At 43.7% G+C, this 20,285-nt stretch overlaps 1 protein-coding gene across 2 annotated transcripts in view; it reads right to left on the reverse strand.

Moving 5' to 3' along the window:
* The window catches only part of LOC141082948 (sodium/potassium-transporting ATPase subunit alpha-2), a 183,895-nt gene that overhangs the window by 53,863 nt on the left and 109,747 nt on the right, over positions 1-20,285 (reverse strand). The window contains exon 1 of one of the 2 annotated variants that reach the window (XM_073567022.1): positions 14,501-14,787. The exons of the other annotated variant lie outside the window; for it this stretch is intronic. Within the exon in view, the coding sequence (XP_073423123.1) occupies positions 14,501-14,512 (12 nt within the window). The 5' untranslated portion in view covers positions 14,513-14,787. Of the gene's footprint in view, positions 1-14,500; positions 14,788-20,285 lie in introns of those variants that run through there. 2 annotated transcript variants of the gene reach the window in all.

The raw sequence follows: 20,285 nt of genomic DNA on the forward strand, positions 1-20,285 counted from the left end.
TTTCTGCTGGATGCCAGGCTGAACGCTCACATTATACCAACGCTCAGCATGGTATCTAGTGGCAGGACAAATGGATTATCTTGTCGTCGGACATGTGAGGAATATAGTGGGTTTTTATTTTTTTGTCTTTTACAGGGACATGGGCATCAATGGATTATCTTCTCATTGGTCAGCTTAGTATGTTTGCTTTTTATTTTTAATTTTTTAAACTAAAATGGGTAAAAGGGAGGAGTGTTTATTTCAAGACTTTATTCAGGCTGTGTGTTTTTTACAATTTGATTATGGGGCTACTAATGGGGGTGTCTTATATACACTTCTCCATTACTAACCTCTGAGCTTGATGTCAGCTGCCAAAACAAAGCTGACATCAACCCCAATACAATTATCCCACTTGCCACTGCACCAGGGCAAGTGGGAAAAGGGGAGGCTGAGCGCCAGACTCTTATGGATGTGCCAATTCTGGGCAGCTGAGAGCTGATGTTTTTAGTCTGGGAGGGGGTCAATATCCATGGCCCCTTCCTAGCCTGTTAATATCAGCCTGCAGCTGTCTCCCTAGCCTTTGCTATTTACTAATTTTAGGGGGCCCCCAGATCATTTTTTGGGGGTCTCCCATTTTAATAACACGCAAAGGCTAAGTATACAGCTGTGTGCTGATATTAATAGCCTGGGCATTAGGCCGGGGTCACACTAGAGAGGAATACGGACGAGTGAGAGGCGTTAAAAGCACGCATTACACACGGACCAATGATTCTCTATGGGTTTGCTCCCAACAGCCGTATATTTCTCGTCCGTATTCTACGGTCCGTGCCAATTGCAGCATGCTGCGATTGTCAGCATACTACGCCCGTAGTACGCCAATGCAAGTCTATGGGTGCGTAAAAAATACGGATTACTTTTAGCTGGTGACAGGAAATGGGCCAATCCATCATCAGGAAGCCTAGACATGCAAATGAGCTCAAAAAGCGCTCCAGACATCCAGAAAGTACGCCTCCACGGAGTACAGCAGCATCATGGCGCCATATTTCCTCAATGTGGAGATGCTCATTATACTGGTGCAGGAGCAGCCAGAACTCTGGGACCAACGTGATGCCCATTATGCGAACCAGGCAAGAAAGGAGGCGTCATGGAGGCGCATATGTCGCCAGATGTTCCATGATTTTGCTGATCGGCTACGTGAGGAGCAGCAGAAACTGAGTAAGTACAAGCCAAAAAATGATTAAAATTACCTCACATCAAAAAATGCATATAGAATCAGCCCCCCCCTTCCTGTGCTTGTACTTTTTTCCTCATGAGGCGGGTAGATTTTGATGTGACACATGGTTTGACACTGCCATAATTTGGCCCAGGCCACAAGCTCCTCATCCTCTTAGCCAACCAAGTTATTAAGTGTAGTTACTTGATACATGAACTTTTGTGACCCTGTGTATCTGGCCTGGATGCCCCAATTAGATATGCCAACCTGGGTAGAAAGCACACCCCAGAAGGCCACATGCCTAGACTACTGGTATCAAATTTGACCGATCAAATATGTTAAATTGTGAATATTTCCTGTCACATTGCAGTGGAAGATGTGATGAGACGCTGGCGCAGAATCCGCGATCAGTACAGGCGGGAACGTCAGCAGCGGTCCAGGAGTGGTGATGCGGGCCACGTAAACCGAAAATACATCTATTATGACCGCCTCTCCTTCCTCGCCCCTATTCTGGATCTGAGACCGTAAGTAGATACCTCACACCACATTACACCGATACTTTACATGGCCAAAAATATTGATGTATTTTTGGCTCTGTTCTATTTCATAACAGAACTCAGTCCAACCTTACGGATAGAGGAACGGGCTCAGATACAGAGCCCATCATTGATCCTGTAGGGGATGAGGTGGCTGGTCAATCTTCTCCCCCTACAAGAAGCATGGGTGAAGAATCCTCTCAGGAGAACCCATTGCCTGCGCCACAAACCCCACCACCAGGACCATCTGCTGCTGCACCATCAGCCATACTGGAGGAGCAGGGCAACATGAGCAGCAGCCCAACTGCCCAGATCCGGGGCTCCCCACAACTTGCTGGAATATCCCGGCGAGGACGAAGAAGGCGCCAGATCCCTGCCCAAGATACCCAGACCAATGTGGACACAGGGGTCGTCAACTATCTGGCTAGAGTGAATACAGATGATGGGGAGGAGGCATACTCACGTAGCCTGGCCCTTTATCTACGTGCCCTTTCCCGTGAGGTGAGGCTCCGTATTCGAGGATGTGTTCAGATCCTGCTTGATGTAAGCACACCCCCCAATACCCCATATGAGCTGTTTGAATATCTGGAGGGGGGCAGCTTTCCCCCAGAAATCTAATGCGCATGAGACCACCCACACAGATGCTTGCTCAAGCAGGCTCTGAGGATCCTCAAATACGTGGGCCTACACCTCACCCCCTTCCTCCCCCTACCCAACCTTTACAACACCAGCAACATATGTCTGCCTCTAGCCAACCCCACCAATATGGCCACTTTTTCCCACCCAGTGTTGGAGGCTGGTCCCAACCTGGTTGGGGACGACATGGCTATATTGGTGGGTATGAGACACGGGCCTACCCGAGCCAATAAGATGCCCCTCTTCATTATTACTCTGGCCAGTACCCCCAACAATCCCAGGAGGAAGCACACTACCCACATCATGGGCAACAGTATGCCCCCACACAGGGCGATGTTGGGCAAAGTAGCCAGCAGCAACCACAGGCTGCTCTTCCGCCTTCTCCTTCCCCAACTTACCACAATTTATAAGAGCATAAAAACATGCAAACTCTTTACGCATACCGTACATCAGTGTCCATAAGCGGTCTGATGCCAGGAGATGTCCAGTGTGGTTCAACTGGTGCTCTAAATCCCAATCCAAAGGAAAAAAAGAGGTGGTCTCCATCAGCAAAATTATATAAAAAAGATAAAACTCACATTTATTAGGAAGGTTTTCAAATCATATTAATAAGCCACCATGACAGGCAAGGCTACTTACGCGTTTCTGACACATATTGCATGTCTGTAAAAAAGACAATATTTCACCGCGCTATACTGGGAAAGTCAAAGGATCAAAATAGACTACTCACTTGATAATACATAGAGAGAGCATGATGTTCTTGAGGCTGTTCGCCTTGATTTGGGAATATAGTTAGCTGCCAAAAAATTGACTAATTGAATAAGGATAGCACGCCTTTTCTATGCATTATCAAGTGAGTAGTCTATTTTGATCCTCCGCAGATCCACTATCACTGGGTATGGTTGGCCAAAGCGGCGTGACAAAAGCCAGTTGAAGAGAACCTGCTCAGTTGTGTTGAAACTCACTGTTTGCCATGTTGCACATACAACAGCAACACACCTAGTGAAGGCAAGGTCACAAATGGACAGAATGGAGGCAGCCACCTGTTCCTGAGGCAATAAATAGGGTGCAGGCTAATGATTTAAATAGTTAGCAGGCCTCAAAACCGTTAAATGTCCATTTTGCAAGGCTGCGAGAAAATCTCGCCATACGGATTGCATACGGATGCCATACAGATTACATACGGATGCAGACATGCGCAAAATACGCGACCACACCTTGCTTACGGATGACATACGGAGCACTATTTAGGGGTCATTCATCCGTATTATGCATGTAAACTACGGACCGTATTTTGCATCGGTTAGTGTGACCCCGGCCTTACTCCTTTCCCGGGCTACAAACATCTGCCTCCAGCTGTCCGCTTTCCCTCAGATGGTTATTAAAATGTAGGGGCATCCCACACCATTTTTTTCTTTAAGTTCTGTCGGGTCACACTGTGATTTTACAATACACGGCGGATGAAATGTTTGGTTTTCTAGGAGATGAGTGGGTAAAAATTGGACAGGACAGGCATGGTCCATGTGCTGAGTGATTTTATTTCCCTCACCCATTGACTTGCATTGACGAGTCACGTGCGTTATACAAAGACACTCGCAGCATGGGACAATTTTTTCTCAATCCAATCTGAGCTAGGAATAAAATCGTAGATGAGCTGTGACTCATAGAATAATATTAGTCAGAATGCACTACGATTTTTTATCGGATTGCACTTGTCCGTTTTTCACGCAGATGAGTATGAGCCCTAATCATAGCACTTGTTGATTTCCCACGAGATACGTTGACAACATAACCAACCAGACAATTATGACTATTTTGGTGGTACTTAGACCCACTGTTACTAAAACCTACATCTGATCAGACCAGGACTCTGATGAGGACATTGGATAGAGCTATATTTATGGTCAACTTCAAGGTCGAGAATATGAGGGAAAATAGATGACATAGAAGCCTTTGGATCTCTCTTGGATACGGCAGCTACGATTGTTGTCTTGAGACAAGGTGGAGTGTTATGAATGGGTCACCGAGGAGGAAAAAAAGACAACAAGCTAAGTCTCAGAAAACCAGAGAAGTTGGTAACTATGCAGATTGCAGATCCCTGATCTTATCCGCACAACTAGCAGCAGTCGTGGAGCGTTCCTACGTTGGTCCTAGACGCCTCGTCACAACCGGAGAACTACATAAGCCTAAAGCAGGAAAAGAGGAAAACTAACTGCCCCAGAGCAGACCCCAAAGGAAAGACAGCCCCCCACATGTATTGACGGTGAAACAAGATGAAAATACAAACAAAGGCAGGAAAATAGGCTGAGCAAATGATGGGGCCCGGCTAACTAGAAAGGACAGAAAAGGAAAGACATTGCAATCTGCCAAAAAAAACCTACAAAAATATTGTCCAACACTTCTGATAGCAAAATTTACCCTGAAGTCACTAGACTTCTAAACCTATATCAGCACTCTGAAATATTCTGAGACAGAGCAAAAAAGAGGCCAGTCTAATAAGGGACAAAAAGCAGAATGGCAAATACTGCTCAATAGGAGTGGAATTTCAGCATAGCCCCAGCAGGGGCAGGCTGATTACACAAAAAACTAAATTGACCAACAAGCGCAAGTGTGAACATTAGGAAAAAACAAACTTAACTTGAGAAGACTGGAAGAGAGCTGAAGTCCAGGACCTGAGAAGCAGACTGAATCACCAGCACCCGGATAGGGCGTTGGCTGTCTTATATCCAGTCTGATACTCCAGAGATCCAATCGTTATCTTCCTCATCAGGTGGCAGATCACTACCACTTAAACCAACCGCACTACCTCCTGTCACCACCAGAGGGAGAACGGAAGGGGAACTCTCAACTGGTGGAGCAGAAAATGAGTTCGTGACAGTACCCCCCCTTGAGGAGGGGTCACCGAACCCTCATCCATGCCACCAGGCCGATCAGGATGGGCCCGCTGAAAAGCATGAACCAATTTATTGGCATGAATATCAGAGGCAGAGACCCAAGAATTATCCTCCTGGCTATAACTCTTCCATTTGACCAAATACTGGAGTCTCCGTCTAACCAAACGAGAATCCAATATTTTCTCTACCTCATATTCCACATTGCCTTTAACCAATACAGGATCAGGAGGTGCCGCCACAGGAACTACTGGCTCAACAAATCTCTTTAACAGTGACTTGTGAAATACGTTATGGATTTTGAACGTAACTGGAAGAGCCAATCGAAAAGAAACAGGATTAAGAATCTCCAAAATCTTATAAGGTCCAATAAATCTTGGCTTAAATTTTGGAGATGCAACCTTCATAGGAATATTCTTAAACGACAGCCAAACCATATCACCCACTTTAAACCGGGGACCAATGGTCCTACGCCAGTTAGAAAAATGCTGGGCCTTTTCCTGAGAGAGTGACAACTTATCCACCACTTGGTCCCATATCTGCTGCATTCTCACAACCTCAGTGTCCACACCTGGGCAGGATGAAGATTCCACTTGCCCTGAAGAGAATCGAGGATGAAACCCAAAATTACAGAAAAAGGGTGACATCAGAGTGGCAGAACTAGCTCTATTGTTCAGCGCAAATTCGGCCAAGGGCAAAAATGAGACCCAGTCATCTTGATCAGCAGATATAAAACATCTTAAATAAGACTCCAGGGTCTGGTTTGTTCTCTCAGTCTGCCCATTGGTCTGGGGATGAAACGCGGAGGAGAAGGATAACTGAATTCCCAGATTGGAACAAAAGGCTTTCCAGAATCTGGAAACAAACTGGACCCCTCTATCGGACACAATGTTCTCAGGAATCCCGTGTAACCGAACCACCTGTTGTAAAAACAAGGGCACCAACTCAGCGGAAGATGGCAACTTTGGGAGTGGTACAAGATGGACCATCTTCGAAAATCTATCTCAAATCACCCAGATAACAGTCATTCTCTGAGAGACAGGAAGATCAGAAATAAAATCCATGAGATATGGGTCCATGGCCTCTTGGGCACCGGCAGGGGTATCAGCAACCCACTAGAACGAGAACAGGGTTTAGACTGAGAACAAGTCCCACAGGACTGTACAAAATTCCTGACATCACGAGATAAGGCAGGCCACCAAAACGACCGACTCACCAAATCTCTGGTACCAAAAATACCCGGATGACCAGCCAATGCTGAGCAATGGACTTCAGACATCACTCTCTTTCTCCACTGGTCAGGAACATACAATCTTCTCATAGGGCAACGCTCAGGTTTATACTCCTGAAATTCCTCCAGGGCACGTCTCAAATCGGGCGAAATGGCAGAAAGAACTACCCCCTCACCTAGGATAGTAGTAGGCTCGGTCACATTAAGAGAATCAGCAAAGAAACTCCTAGAAAGGGCCTCTGCCTTAACATTCTTAGTGCCCGGAAGAAAAGAGACCACAAAATTAAAACGCGTGAAAAACAAGGCCCATCTAGCCTGTCTAGGATTCAAGCGTTTGGCCGACTCCAGATAAATCAGATTCTTGTGATCGGTGAGGACCACAAATTGATGTCTAGCTCCCTCCAACCAATGTCTCCACTCCTCAAATGCCCATTTCATGGCCAACAATTCCCGATTCCCCACGTCATAGTTGCGTTCAGATGGGGAAAACTTTCGAGAAAAGAAGGCACAGGGATTCATCTTAGAAGTCGCAGGGTCTCTTTGGGACAACACAGCTCCTGCACCAATCTCAGAAGCGTCCACCTCCACTTGAAATGGAAGTGAGACATCAGGTTGCCGTAAAACTGGAGCTGAAGTAAATCTCCGCTTAAGCTATCAGCTCCCTTCTTGGTCAGATCAGTCAGTGGTTTGACAATACTAGAAAAACTACCTATAAATTTACGATAGAAATTGGAAAAACCCAAAAACTTCTGGAGAGCCTTCAAAGAAGTAGGCTGAACCCAATCATAAATGGCCTGTACCTTGGCCGGGTCCATTTCCATAGTCGATGGAGACAAGATAAATCCCAAAAATGAAATCCTCTGTACACCAAAGAGGCACTTCGATCCCTTACCAAACAGGGAATTCTCCCTCAAAATCCGAAACACAGTCCGGACATGTTCCACATGGGAATCCCAATCACTAGAAAAGATCAAAATATCATCCAGATAGATGATCAAAAACTTATCCACAAAGTCTCGGAAATTATCATTCATAAAGGATTGGAAGACAGAAGGGGCATTAGAGAGCCCAAAAGGCATCACCAGGTACTCAAAATGTCCCTCCGGAGTATTAAACGCCGTCTTCCATTCATCCCCGTGCTTGATGCGAATAAGATTATACGCCCCCTGAGGTCAAGCTTAGTAAACCAGCAGGCACTCTTAACTCTGGAGAATAAATCAGACATCAGAGGTAACGGGTACTGATATTTAACCGTCATCTTGTTAAGGGAACGATAATCAATACACGGTCTTAATGATCCGTCTTTCTTGGCCGCAAAAAAAACCCCAGCGCCTAACGGTGATGAGGATGGTCTAATATGACCCTTCTCCAATGACTCCTTAATATAGGATTGCATAGCATCATGTTCAGGTACAGATAAGTTGAAAAGCCGACCCTTGGGAAATTTACACCCAGGCATCAACTCAATTGCACAGTCATAACTCCTATGAGGAGGTAAAGACGCAGACTTACTCTCACTAAAAACATCAGAGAAATCAGCCAGATAATCAGGAATATCATGAGACTGAGGAGAGGTGGAGAAAACAGGAGCGTCACTAAGAACACACTGACAACCCCAAATCACAACAGACACAGATTTCCAATCCAAAACTGGGTTATGAGTTTGCAACCAGGGGAACCCCAGAACAATAGTATCATGTAAATTATGCAGCACCAAAAATTTACAATTTTCTTGGTGGTCTGGGGCAACTCGCATTATCACCTGGGTCCAAAACTGAGATTTATTCTCCGCCAAAGGAGTGGCATCAATACCCCTCAAAGGAATGGGCGTCTGCAGAGGCGTTATGGACAAACCACAATGTTTAGCAAAGTCCAAATCCATCAGATTCAGAGCTGCTCCTGAATCCACAAAAGCCTTAGTGGAAAATGTGGACAAAGAGCAGATCCGCGTAATTGCCAAAAGGAACTTAGGTTGTATACTGCCCACAGCAAATGTGTGTGCAAAACGTTTCTCTCGTTTAAGGCAGACAGAAATAGTATGAGAGGCGTCTCCACTGAAAAAACACAGCTTATTACGCCTTCTAAACTCCCGACGTTGCGCCCTAGACAAAACCCCATCACATTGCATAGGTTCAGACATTTGTTCAAAAGGTGGCAGCGCCTCCCGTGTAGCTTTACGTTCACGTAAACGCCTATCAACTTGAATGGCTAATGACATAGAGCCAGCCAGACCAGAGGGAACAGGAAATCCCACCATAACATCTTTTACGGTCTCTGACAAACCTTTCCGAAAGAGAGCTGCCAATGCACTATCATTCCATGTAGTAAGGACTGCCCACTTTTGGAATTTTTGACAGTACAACTCTGCAGGATCCTGACCCTGGTTTAATGCCAACAGGGTTCTCTCAGCTTGATCAACGGCATTAGGTTCATCATACAACAACCCCAAGGCCTGAAAAAATGCATCCACATTAGTCAGAATAGGATTTTCAGGTGTCAGAGAAAAAGCCCAATCTTGGGGATCGCCGCACAGCAAGGAGATGACAATTTTAACCTGCTGCACAGAGCTCCCAGATGAGTTAGGCTTCAAAGCAAGAAATAATTTACAATTATTCTTAAAATTCAGAAATTTAGACCGATCCCCAGAAAACACATCAGGAGTAGGAATCTTAGGTTCGGCAGCATGTGACTGAATGAGGTAGGTGGAAATTCCCTGCACTTCAGCCGCAAGCTGCTCCACACGATCAGACAATTGCATAATCTCCATTAGGAAAAAAATCCTCCTACGGTCCCAGAGAAAAAGAGGAAAAAATACATAATAATAAAAAAAAAAAATTCTGACACTTTTCCCTTTTTTTTTTTTAACAATTCTTTCCTGCTTTTGAGTACTTTAGAATCTGCGATAAGGCTGGTGATTCTGTTATGAATGGGTCACTGAGGAGAAAAAAAGACAACAAGCTAAGTCTCAGAAAACCAGAGAAGTTGGTAACTATGCAGATTGCAGATCCCTGATCTTAACCGCACAACTAGCAGCAGTCGTGGAGCATTCCTACGTTGGTCCTAGACGCCTCGTCACAACCGGAGAACTACATAAGCCTAAAGCAGGAAAAGAGGAAAACTAACTGCCCCAGAGCAGACCCCAAAGGAAAGACAACCCCCCACATGTATTGACGGTGAAACAAGATGAAAATACAAACAAAGGCAGGAAAATAGGCTGAGCAAATGATTGGGGCCCGGCTAACTAGAAAGGACAGAAAAGGAAAGACACTGTCTGCAATCTGCCAAAAAAACCTACAAAAATATTGTCCAACACTTCTGATAGCAAAATTAACCCTGAAGTCACTAGACTTCTAAACCTATGTCAGCACTCTGAAATATTCTGAGACAGAGCAAAAAAGAGGCCAATCTAATAAGGGACAAAAAGCAGAATGGAAATACTGCTCAATAGGAGTGGAATTTCAGCATAGCCTCAGCAGGGGCAGGCTGATTACACAAAAAACTAAATTGACCAACAAGCGCAAGTGTGAACATTAGCAAAAAACAAATTTAACTTGATAAGACTGGAAGAGAGCTGAAGTCCAGGACCTGAGAAGCAGACTGAATCACCAGCACCCGGATAGGGCGTTGGTTGTCTTATATCCAGTCTGATACTCCAGAGATCCAATCGTTATCTTCCTCATCAGGTGGCAGATCACTACCACTTAAACCAACCGCACTACCTCCTGTCACCACCAGAGGGAGAACGGAAGGGGAACTCTCAACTGGTGGAGCAGAAAATGAGTTCATGACAGTGGAGGTCATCTATCGGATTGACATGTATTGTCGTAAAGACTCAGACCATGAATGAAGACTGGACATGCCTGACCAGTGATCTGATCAGGACACTAGTCATTAAAGGTTGTTTTTCTACTGGATACAGCAATAACATCTATTGAACATGTCAACTGTCTGACTGGTGGTGATGCAATATCCAGTAGACCAAACATTTTCTAAAAATAAGTATGAGCAGTATGATTGGAACCTTTGATTAGTACTCCAATGGTCATTAATTGGATAAAGAGGGATTCCCTTACCAGATACATCAATAACATCCACAGAATGTGTCAAGTATCTGATTAGTGGAAGTCCAAACTTCTTTAGACCCACTCACATTTTTTCATAATTTTATCTGGAGCAGTCACGGTGGCCCTCATATTATAGGTTCATAAGGGATTCCCCCTGAGAAGTCATTTATTGCGTAACCCATAAATCTCCTTTATCCTCATCCAGGGTGAATGGGCGTAACGCCATTGGGAGGGTGCAGGAATCTTTTATGCTAACCATATGTGAAGTGTTAACTATTCAATTGTCTGATTCATGAGTCTAATAACATCAACAGAGAAACAATGTAAGAGAGAATCTTCATAGATCATTCTACAGAAGATAATGCAGGAGGATCGGTAAGATGAGAAGTCATGTAATGTGCGTGCACAGTGTCCGCACCAGCAGAATAGTGAGTGCAGCTCTGGGGTATAATACAGGATGTAACTCAGGATCAGTAATGTGATGTATGTACACAGCGACTGCACCAGCAGAATAGTGAGTGCAGCTCTGGGGTATAATACAGGATGTAACTCAGGATCAGTAATGTAATGTATGTACACAGTGACTACACCAGCAGAATAGTGAGTGCAGATCTGGAGTATAATACAGGATGTAACTCAGGATCAGTAATGTAATGTATGTACACAGTGACTGCACCATCAGAATAGTGAGTGCAGCTCTGGAGTATAATACAGGATGTAACTCAGGATCAGTAATGTAATGTATGTACACAGTGACTGCACCAGCAGAATAGTGAGTGCAGCTCTGGAGTATAATACAGGATGTAACTCAGGATCAGTACAGGATCAGTAATGTAATGTATGTACACAGTGACTCCACCAGCAGAATAGTGAGTGCAGCTCTGGGGTATAATACAGGATGTAACTCGGGGTCAGTAATGTATGTACACAGTGACTGCACCAGCAGAATAGTGAGCGCAGCTCTGGGGTATAATACAGGATGTAACTCAGGATCAGTACAGGATCAGTAATGTAATGTATGTACACAGTGACTCCACCAGCAGAATAGTGAGTGCAGCTCTGGGGTATAATACAGGATGTAACTCAGGATAAGTAATGTAATGTATGTACACAGTGACTGCACCAGCAGAATAGTGAGTGCAGCTCTGGAGTATAATACAGGAAGTAACTCAGGATCAGTAATGTAATGTATGTACACAGTGACTGCACAAGCAGAATAGTGAGTGCAGCTCTGGAGTATAATACAGGATGTAACTCAGGATCAGTAATGTAATGTATGTACACAGTGACTGCACAAGCAGAATAGTGAGTGCAGCTCTGGAGTATAATACAGGATGGAACTGAGGTTCAGTACAGGATCAATAATGCAATGTATGTACACAGTGACTGCACCAGCAGAATAGTGAGTGCAGCTCTGGAGTATAACACAGGATGTAACTCAGGATCAGTAATGTCATGTATGTACACAGTGACTGCACCAGCAGAATAGTGAGTGCAGCTCTGGGGAATAATTCAGGATGTAACTCAGGATCAGTAATGTAATGTATGTAAACAGTGAATGCACCAGCAGAATAGTGAGTGCAGCTCTGGAGTATAATACTGGATGTAACTCAGGATCAGTACAGGATCAGTAAAGTAATGTATGTACACAGTGACTGCACGAGCAGAATAGTGAGCGCAGCTCTGGGGTATAATACAGAATATAACTCAGGATCAGTACAGGATCAGTAATGTAATGTATGTACACAGTGACTGCACCAGCAGAATAGTGAGTGCAGCTCTGGAGGATAATACAGGATGTAACTCAGGATCAGTACAGGATCAGTAAAGTAATGTATGTACACAGTGACTGCACGAGCAGAATAGTGAGTGCAGCTCTGGAGGATAATACAGGATGTAACTCAAGATCAGTACAGGTTAAGTAATGTATGTACACTGTGACTGCACCAGCAGAATAGTGAGTGCAGCTCTGGAGGATAATACAGGATGTAACTCAAGATCAGTACAGGTTAAGTAATGTATGTACACAGTGATTGCACCAGCAGAATAGTGAGTGCAACTCTGGGGTATAATACAGGATGTAACTCAGGATCAGTAATGTAATGTATGTACACAGTGACTGCACCAGCAGAATAGTGAGTGCAGCTCTGGAAGTATAATACAGGATGTAACTCAGGATCAGTACAGGATCAGTAATGTAATGTATGTACACAGTGACTGCACCAGCAGAATAATGAGCGCAGCTCTGGAGTATAATACAGGATGTAACTCAGTATCAGTAATGTAATGTATGTACACAGTGACTGCACCAGCAGAATAGTGAGTGCAGCTCTGGAGTATAATACAGGATGTAACTCGGGATCAGTAATGTAATGTATGTACACAGTGCCTGCACCAGCAGAATAGTGAGTGCAGCTCTGGGGTATAATACAGGATGTAACTCAGGATCAGTACAGGATCAGTAATGTAATGTATGTACACAGTGACTGCACCAGCAGAATAATGAGCGCAGCTCTGGAGTATAATACAGGATGTAACTCAGTATCAGTAATGTAATGTATGTACACAGTGACTGCACCAGCAGAATAGTGAGTGCAGCTCTGGAGTATAATACAGGATGTAACTCGGGATCAGTAATGTAATGTATGTACACAGTGCCTGCACCAGCAGAATAGTGAGTGCAGCTCTGGGGTATAATACAGGATGTAACTCAGGATCAGTACAGGATCAGTAATGTAATGTATGTACACAGTGACTGCACCAGCAGAATAGTGAGTGCAGCTCTGGAGTATAATACAGGATGTAACTCAGGATCAGTAATGTAATGTATGTACATAGTGACTGCACCAGCAGAATAGTGAGTGCAATTCTGGGGTATAATACAGGATGTAACTCAGGATCAGTAATGTAATGTACAGTAGGTACACAGTGACTGCACCAGCAGAATAGTGAGTGCAGCTCTGGAGTATAATACAGGATGTAACTCAGTATCAGTAATGTAATGTATGTACACAGTGACTGCACCAGCAGAATATTGAGTGCAGCTCTGGTGGAAAATACAGAATGTAACTCAGGATCAGTAATGTAATGTATGTACACAGTGCCTGCACCAGCAGAATAGTGAGTGCAACTCTGGGGTATAATACAGGATGTAACTCAGGATCAGTAATGTAATGTATGTACACAGTGACTGCACCAGCAGAATAGTGAGTGCAGCTCTGGAAGTATAATACAGGATGTAACTCAGGATCAGTACAGGATCAGTAATGTAATGTATGTACACAGTGACTGCACCAGCAGAATAATGAGCGCAGCTCTGGAGTATAATACAGGATGTAACTCAGTATCAGTAATGTAATGTATGTACACAGTGACTGCACCAGCAGAATAGTGAGTGCAGCTCTGGAGTATAATACAGGATGTAACTCGGGATCAGTAATGTAATGTATGTACACAGTGACTGCACCAGCAGAATAGTGAGTGCAGCTATGGAGTATAATACAGGATGTAACTCAGGATCAGTAATGTAATGTATGTACACAGTGACTGCACCAGCAGAATAGTGAGTGCAGCTCTGGGGTATAATACAGGATGTAACTCAGGAGCAGTACAGGATCGGTAATGTATGTACACAGTACCTGCACCAGCAGAATAGTGAGTGTAGCTCTGGAGTATAATACAGGATATACATTTGCATCGCTTGCAAAACGAAAGAAATATCTTTGAACATTTCTATGAACTACATTTTCAAAGAGACAATCAATTCCTACAATCCATCTTAGAGATTACTCAGAACTAGATCTCCTGGTGTGTTCTCGGCTGTTGTGGATAGATCCCGCAGCCCATGTGCCACCATTTCTCCATAATGTGGACACGTCCTCGCTGTGCAGCGCACATTGACCCGCACAGTACACACATACACCCATTACCCCTTCGTGTGGAGTACTCACCCCTCTGCCCATTGTCCTCCCGCGTCCTGTGGAATTTACAGATGAGAATTTGATGATCCTAAAATTAAATTTCAAGAAAAAAAGGGAAGAAACATTCCAAAGGAAAGCAGAATGGAGCAATTCCTTCTTTAAATAGCAGCCGGTGTGCGTTTCTCCTTCTCGGGAAAGAAGCACTTGTTGAAACAGGAGCTGATTTTTGGGATGAACTCCTCCCTCCCTGGGGGGCACTCTGGACCCTCCTCTTGTCCCTTTGGATTCTGGTGCCAGATGAAGAAAAAAAAAGTTTGGCTGCATCTAAAGTCCATCAGTGCCTGGGGTCAATTCCAAAACAAGCGCCCATCCCCCTCGCCCCATGCCTACCCTGCCTGTATCCCTTCCGATGCCCGTCTCCTCGTCTTCCTCCTCTTTTGTGTGTCACATTCAATCCTTTCTTCCCTCCATTCCGCTAATGTCTCCCCTCCTTTCTTTGTTGTCCTTATTTCTAAATTTATCTTCCTTTTCCCCCGATCATCCCTTGCTTTGTTCCTCACTCGTCCTCATTTTTTCTTTAATTCCTCATTATGCAGACCGCTAGAATCCCCCATGGCTCATTCCTCCCCCATCACATTTCCTTCATTATCTCACAACATATCCGAGTAACCCTTACCTGCCCAGTCCCGTACCTTCACATCGGAAAGGCGCAAATTCCCATTGATTTGAATGAGAACTGTGCAATACTTCACTAGTCCTGTGGAGGCGCTGGACAGAGTGGGACACTTAATATCTTATTCCTAACAGGTTACTGTTTGGATCTAAGAGGGTAATGTCTCTCCTCCTTAGACCACAGTCAAGACACCTGTCATACAGGCTAATCAATTCTCTTCCTTTGTACTGAGGAGGGGCAACACTCCGAAACAGGTGTCTGCAAATAGAGATTCTGATTTGAATTTTACCCTAAGTCACATGTCAAGGCTTGTTAAAGGGTCGATATTGACTTTTAGGATTGCTATTTCTGAATGGTGGCTCTCATCTTCTCTGAAGAAGCAATTTTCAGATTACAGTTGAGCCCAGGATTGCCCTTCATCTCCTTATCTGCAGAGCCTTCTACTCGAAGTGGACAACCCCTTTAAAAACAGGGAGCGCAATTTATGGAGTTATGTCAAGGACCACCAGAGTAGCTGGGGATAAGAGTAGGAGCCAGTTATTTCGGTATTTTTAAAAATTACCCTTTGACCAAATGTCATAAATCCTGGAAGCCCCCTTTAAGGAATTGCTATTTAGAGGGGATTGTCCACTTTTGATTTATCCATAGGAGAAGACTACATTGTCAGGAGTCTGTGACCCCCAACTCGTTCTCTGTATTCAGGAGCATCTCTACGACTCCAATGATGACTCATGACGCTGAACGACAACTGTGACTATATCGTAACACAAGAATGGAGTTTGCCTTTAAGAAATGTCTAAATTGGAGATAAATCTAAGCGCTGAGTGGGTCATTGATACAGATATTGAAATCATCACTGTCGGCAGCACAATGACTCGTAAGCACAGGGTGTTGTGACAATTCCAAAAGAAAAGGATCACGATTATTTCTTTATCGTGTTTGACTGATTAATGCTTGAATCGTGATTTTCAGCGAGCAAATGATCTGTGATCATATATTTTATGCTACCCTAAAACTATTGCTCGGCAGCACATTCTGCTGGGTAAACAATAATCAAGTGTTTCGCACGGAGGATCACAACTGCTCCTTGATCGATCCAGTTAATTTATTGCTGGAATGATCATGTCCAGCAAAGGAACAAGCTAATGATCACTGATTGGATAATTTTTAGGCAGACCTTAGAGATGTCAATGCTCAGCCGCACACAAACGCATCCACAGGCAATTTTGCTGCAGACCATAACGTAAAGGAGTTTGTACGCAATTTTCACAATTATTGCGATGTCTCGATGTTAAATTGACTAGCTTCGATTAACTTTCTATATATAGTGACTTGCGAAATTATTCATCCCACTTTTTACCTATTTTGTTACATTACAATCTCTGTTTCAATATTTTTGTAATCCTATTTGTGCGTGATGCATCAGAACTAAATAGACTAAGTTGGTAAAGTGAGAAAAATATTTGCATAAATTTTATGGGATCAAATAATTAAAACTTGGCATGTGCACATGTATTCAATCCATTTGCTCTGAAATTTATGTTGCAAGCAAATCCCTTCATAAGTCACATGCTTAATGACAGGACATCCCCCTGTGTGCAGTCTAAGGCTGTGTTCACACACAGCGTTTTTTTAGCGGTTTTTACCGCGGTTTTCGCTATAAAACCGCTAAAAATAAGCTTCCCAGTCATTTCTATGCATTTTGCACTTTTTGTGCACATTGATGCGTTTTTTACCACGAAAAAAACGCATCGCGGTAAAAAACGCAGCATGCTCATTAATTTTGCGGATTTTCCCCATTTTAGGCCTCTTCCATGCGGTTTTAAACCGCTGCGGAAAAAAAACGCATCAAAACCGCGCAAAAAACACAAGCGGAAAAATAGGTGCGGTTTCTGGGAAGGGATTCAGGTTTTTGAGCAGAAAATTTCTGCAACGTGTGCACTTAGCCTAAGTGTCATGTGTCCGTCAGTATATACACTATCTTTTCTGAAAAGTCACAAAGGCTGCAACACCATTAACAAGAGGCACCACTAACCAAACACCACCAAGAAGATCTTCAAACACCATGAAGACCAAGGAGATCTCCAAACAAGTAAGTGACAAAGTTGTTGAGAAGTACAAGTCAGAATTGGATTATTAAAAAATATCCCAATCTCTGATGATCCCTCGGAGCACTATCAAATCCATTATCATCAAATGTAAAGAACACGGTACCACAACAAACCTGCCAAGAGAGCGCGCCCACCAAAATTCTCACCCCAGGCAAGAAGGGCATTAATCAGAGAGGCAGCACAGAGACCAAAGGTAACCCTGAAGGAGCTGCAGAGTTCCCAAGCAGAGACTGGAATAACTGTCCATATGACCACAATAAGCCATACACTCCACAGAGGTGGCATTTATGGAAGACTGGGCAGAAAAAAAAACCTTTACTTACCCACAAAAATTGTAAGGCTAGGAAGGGGATCTTAATTCCTGGAACCTTGGAGAGTTCTCCTGGTTTGGCCAGGTTAACATCCTCAAAATAACTGTATTGCCTAGACTTTTGTATTTACTAAAAACTATCCCAATATATATCTAATCCTCCTTCTGGATGAGGGTCAAATGTAAATTCAGTCAGTTTGTTTGGTCAACGGGACTCCCAGGAATTCATAGCATTGTTTTGGTGCTTCCAGAAGATTTTTTGGGGGTATATATAGGTTTGCCAGACTGCCAAAAATACAATCTGACGTCCGCCCATGCAAGAATCTTTGATATTCTGCACTGTAGAGAATCTAAACTGTGGGTATATATAGCCTATGAGTCTTGTCACACATCAGTTTCCACTCTACCATGGACTTGGCCTCCTTTGGCCCGAAATAACATCCCTATTCCATTTAGTCTCAGGCAAACATTCAAAACTGTCCACATTCCCAGATTAAAGGGAATTCCTCATTGACCCATTAGGACCGTTATCCCCGATAACAGATAGCCCAAAATTTCCATCCGGTGTCTCCTTAAGCCTTTTTTCTAGCTCCAAGACAAACCCCTTGCATCTTTATCATGTGGTCCCCGAGGGTGTATTGCTTCCTCTCTCAGCTATTTTAGGTGATCATCCACAGAAAGCGAGATATTCTTTTGAATATATTCAACTAGGGCATTTTTTCTCTACATTTGCCAATCATTTAGAATGGGTACACCCCCTTTCTTCATTTGAATCCCTATGTATGGCTCCCACTAATCCTGCACATGCAATTTCCAATATCTTTAAGCTTCTATTAAATAGTGATCCGGATATGCTTCCCTCTTTTTGTAAGGCATGGGAAAGGGAGCTCCATCAAACCTGTACAAGAGAATAATGGTATAAATGTTTCCATCTCTCTCATAAATCTAATATAGTCACTAAAGCTCAGGAAACTAGTTATAAAATAGTATCTAGATGGTATTGTGTTCCTTCGGTCTTGCATAAATGGTTCCCGGGAGTATCCAACTTGTGCTGGCGATGTGGGGCCCATGTGGGTTCGATGTCGCCTACATGGTGATCGTGCCCGGCCTTGGCAGCCTTCTGGGAAGGTGTACTTAAAGCGATTAAAGAAATGACTTGGGTGTCAATCCCTAAAAGCCCGGAAGCAATTCTATTATTTATCTTTCCCATGCCTAAGAATGCCTTTAAGAAATCTTTATTGAGGCACCTTCTTCAGGCTTAAAGGTGGTAATTCCATGACACTGGAAGTCCTTAGACCCGCCTTGGCTAGAGGAATAGTTTGGGGAGGTGGCTAGAGTTCACCGAATGGAATCGCTGATAGCCCATACACAAGAGGCAGCTAACAAAGTGGCTGCAAAATGGTTTCTTTGGGAATCCTTCTTATCCTCATCGATGTACCAAAATATGCTAAGATAATGGCTATCTTATCCTTTTTAGGATATTTAATATCATAGTTATCATCAGCGTCGGACTGGAACACCTTGGGGCCACCAGAGAAAATCATTCTTGGGGACCACTATGTAGCTGCATAGAGTTAAATACCAGACCACCAATTATGCGGTAAAACACGCTAATATCCGGGTATAATATAAGGTTGTACATGTCTTAATTATGTAGCAGGAGTTGGGGTAGCCCCCTCATAGAATATAAAGCAGCCCCCTCACATAGTATAATGCAGCCATCTCATAGAATATAATACTGCCCCCCTCATAGGGTATAATACTGCCCCCCTCATAGGTAATAATGCACCCCCTCATAGGGTATAATACTGCCCCCTTCATAGTGTATAATACTGCCCCCCTCATAGGGTATAATACTGCCCCCCTCATAGGGTATAATACTGCCCCCCTCATAGGGTATAATACTGCCCCCTCATAGGGTATAATGCTGCCCCCTCAAAGGGAATAATGCACCCCCTCATAGGGTATAATGCTGCCCCCTCATAGGGTATAATACTGTCCCCCTCATAGGGAATAATGCTGCCCTCCTCATAGGGTATAACGCTCCTCCTCATAGGGTATAACGCTGCCTCCTCATAGGGTATAATGCTGCCCCCTCATAGGGTATAATACTGCCCCCCTCATAGGGTATAATACTGCCCCCCTCATAGGGTATAATACTGCCCCCCTCATAGGGTATAATGCTGCCCCCCTCATAGGGTATAATACTGCCCCCCCCCATAGGGTATAATACTGCCCCCCTCATAGGGTATAATATTGTCCCCCTCATAGGGAATAATGCTGCCCTCCTCATAGGGTATAATGCTGCCTCATAGGGTATAACGCTCCTCCTCATAGGGTATAACGCTGCCTCCTCATAGGGTATAATGCTGCCCCCTCATAGGGTATAATACTGCCCCCCTCATAGGGAATAATGCACCCCCTCATAGGGTATAATGCTATATAGATATATAGATATAGAGTTAGATAGATATAGATAGAAAGATAGATGTAGAAATAGATAGATATAGAGATAGATAGTAGATAATGGATAGAAAGTAGATAACGGATAGATATAGATAGAAAGATTCATAGAGATAGATAGAGATAGATATAAAGATAGATATAGAAAGAAATATAGATAGATAGATCGATAGGTAGATAGATATAGAGATAGATAGAAAATAGATAATGGATAGATAGATAGATAGATAGATATAGAGATAGATAGCTATAGATAGA

Source organism: Dendrobates tinctorius, unplaced genomic scaffold (genome assembly GCF_039654945.1).
Source record: "Dendrobates tinctorius isolate UK_male_01 unplaced genomic scaffold, ASM3965494v1 ptg000019l, whole genome shotgun sequence".
Taxonomy (NCBI): Eukaryota; Metazoa; Chordata; class Amphibia; order Anura; family Dendrobatidae; genus Dendrobates; species Dendrobates tinctorius.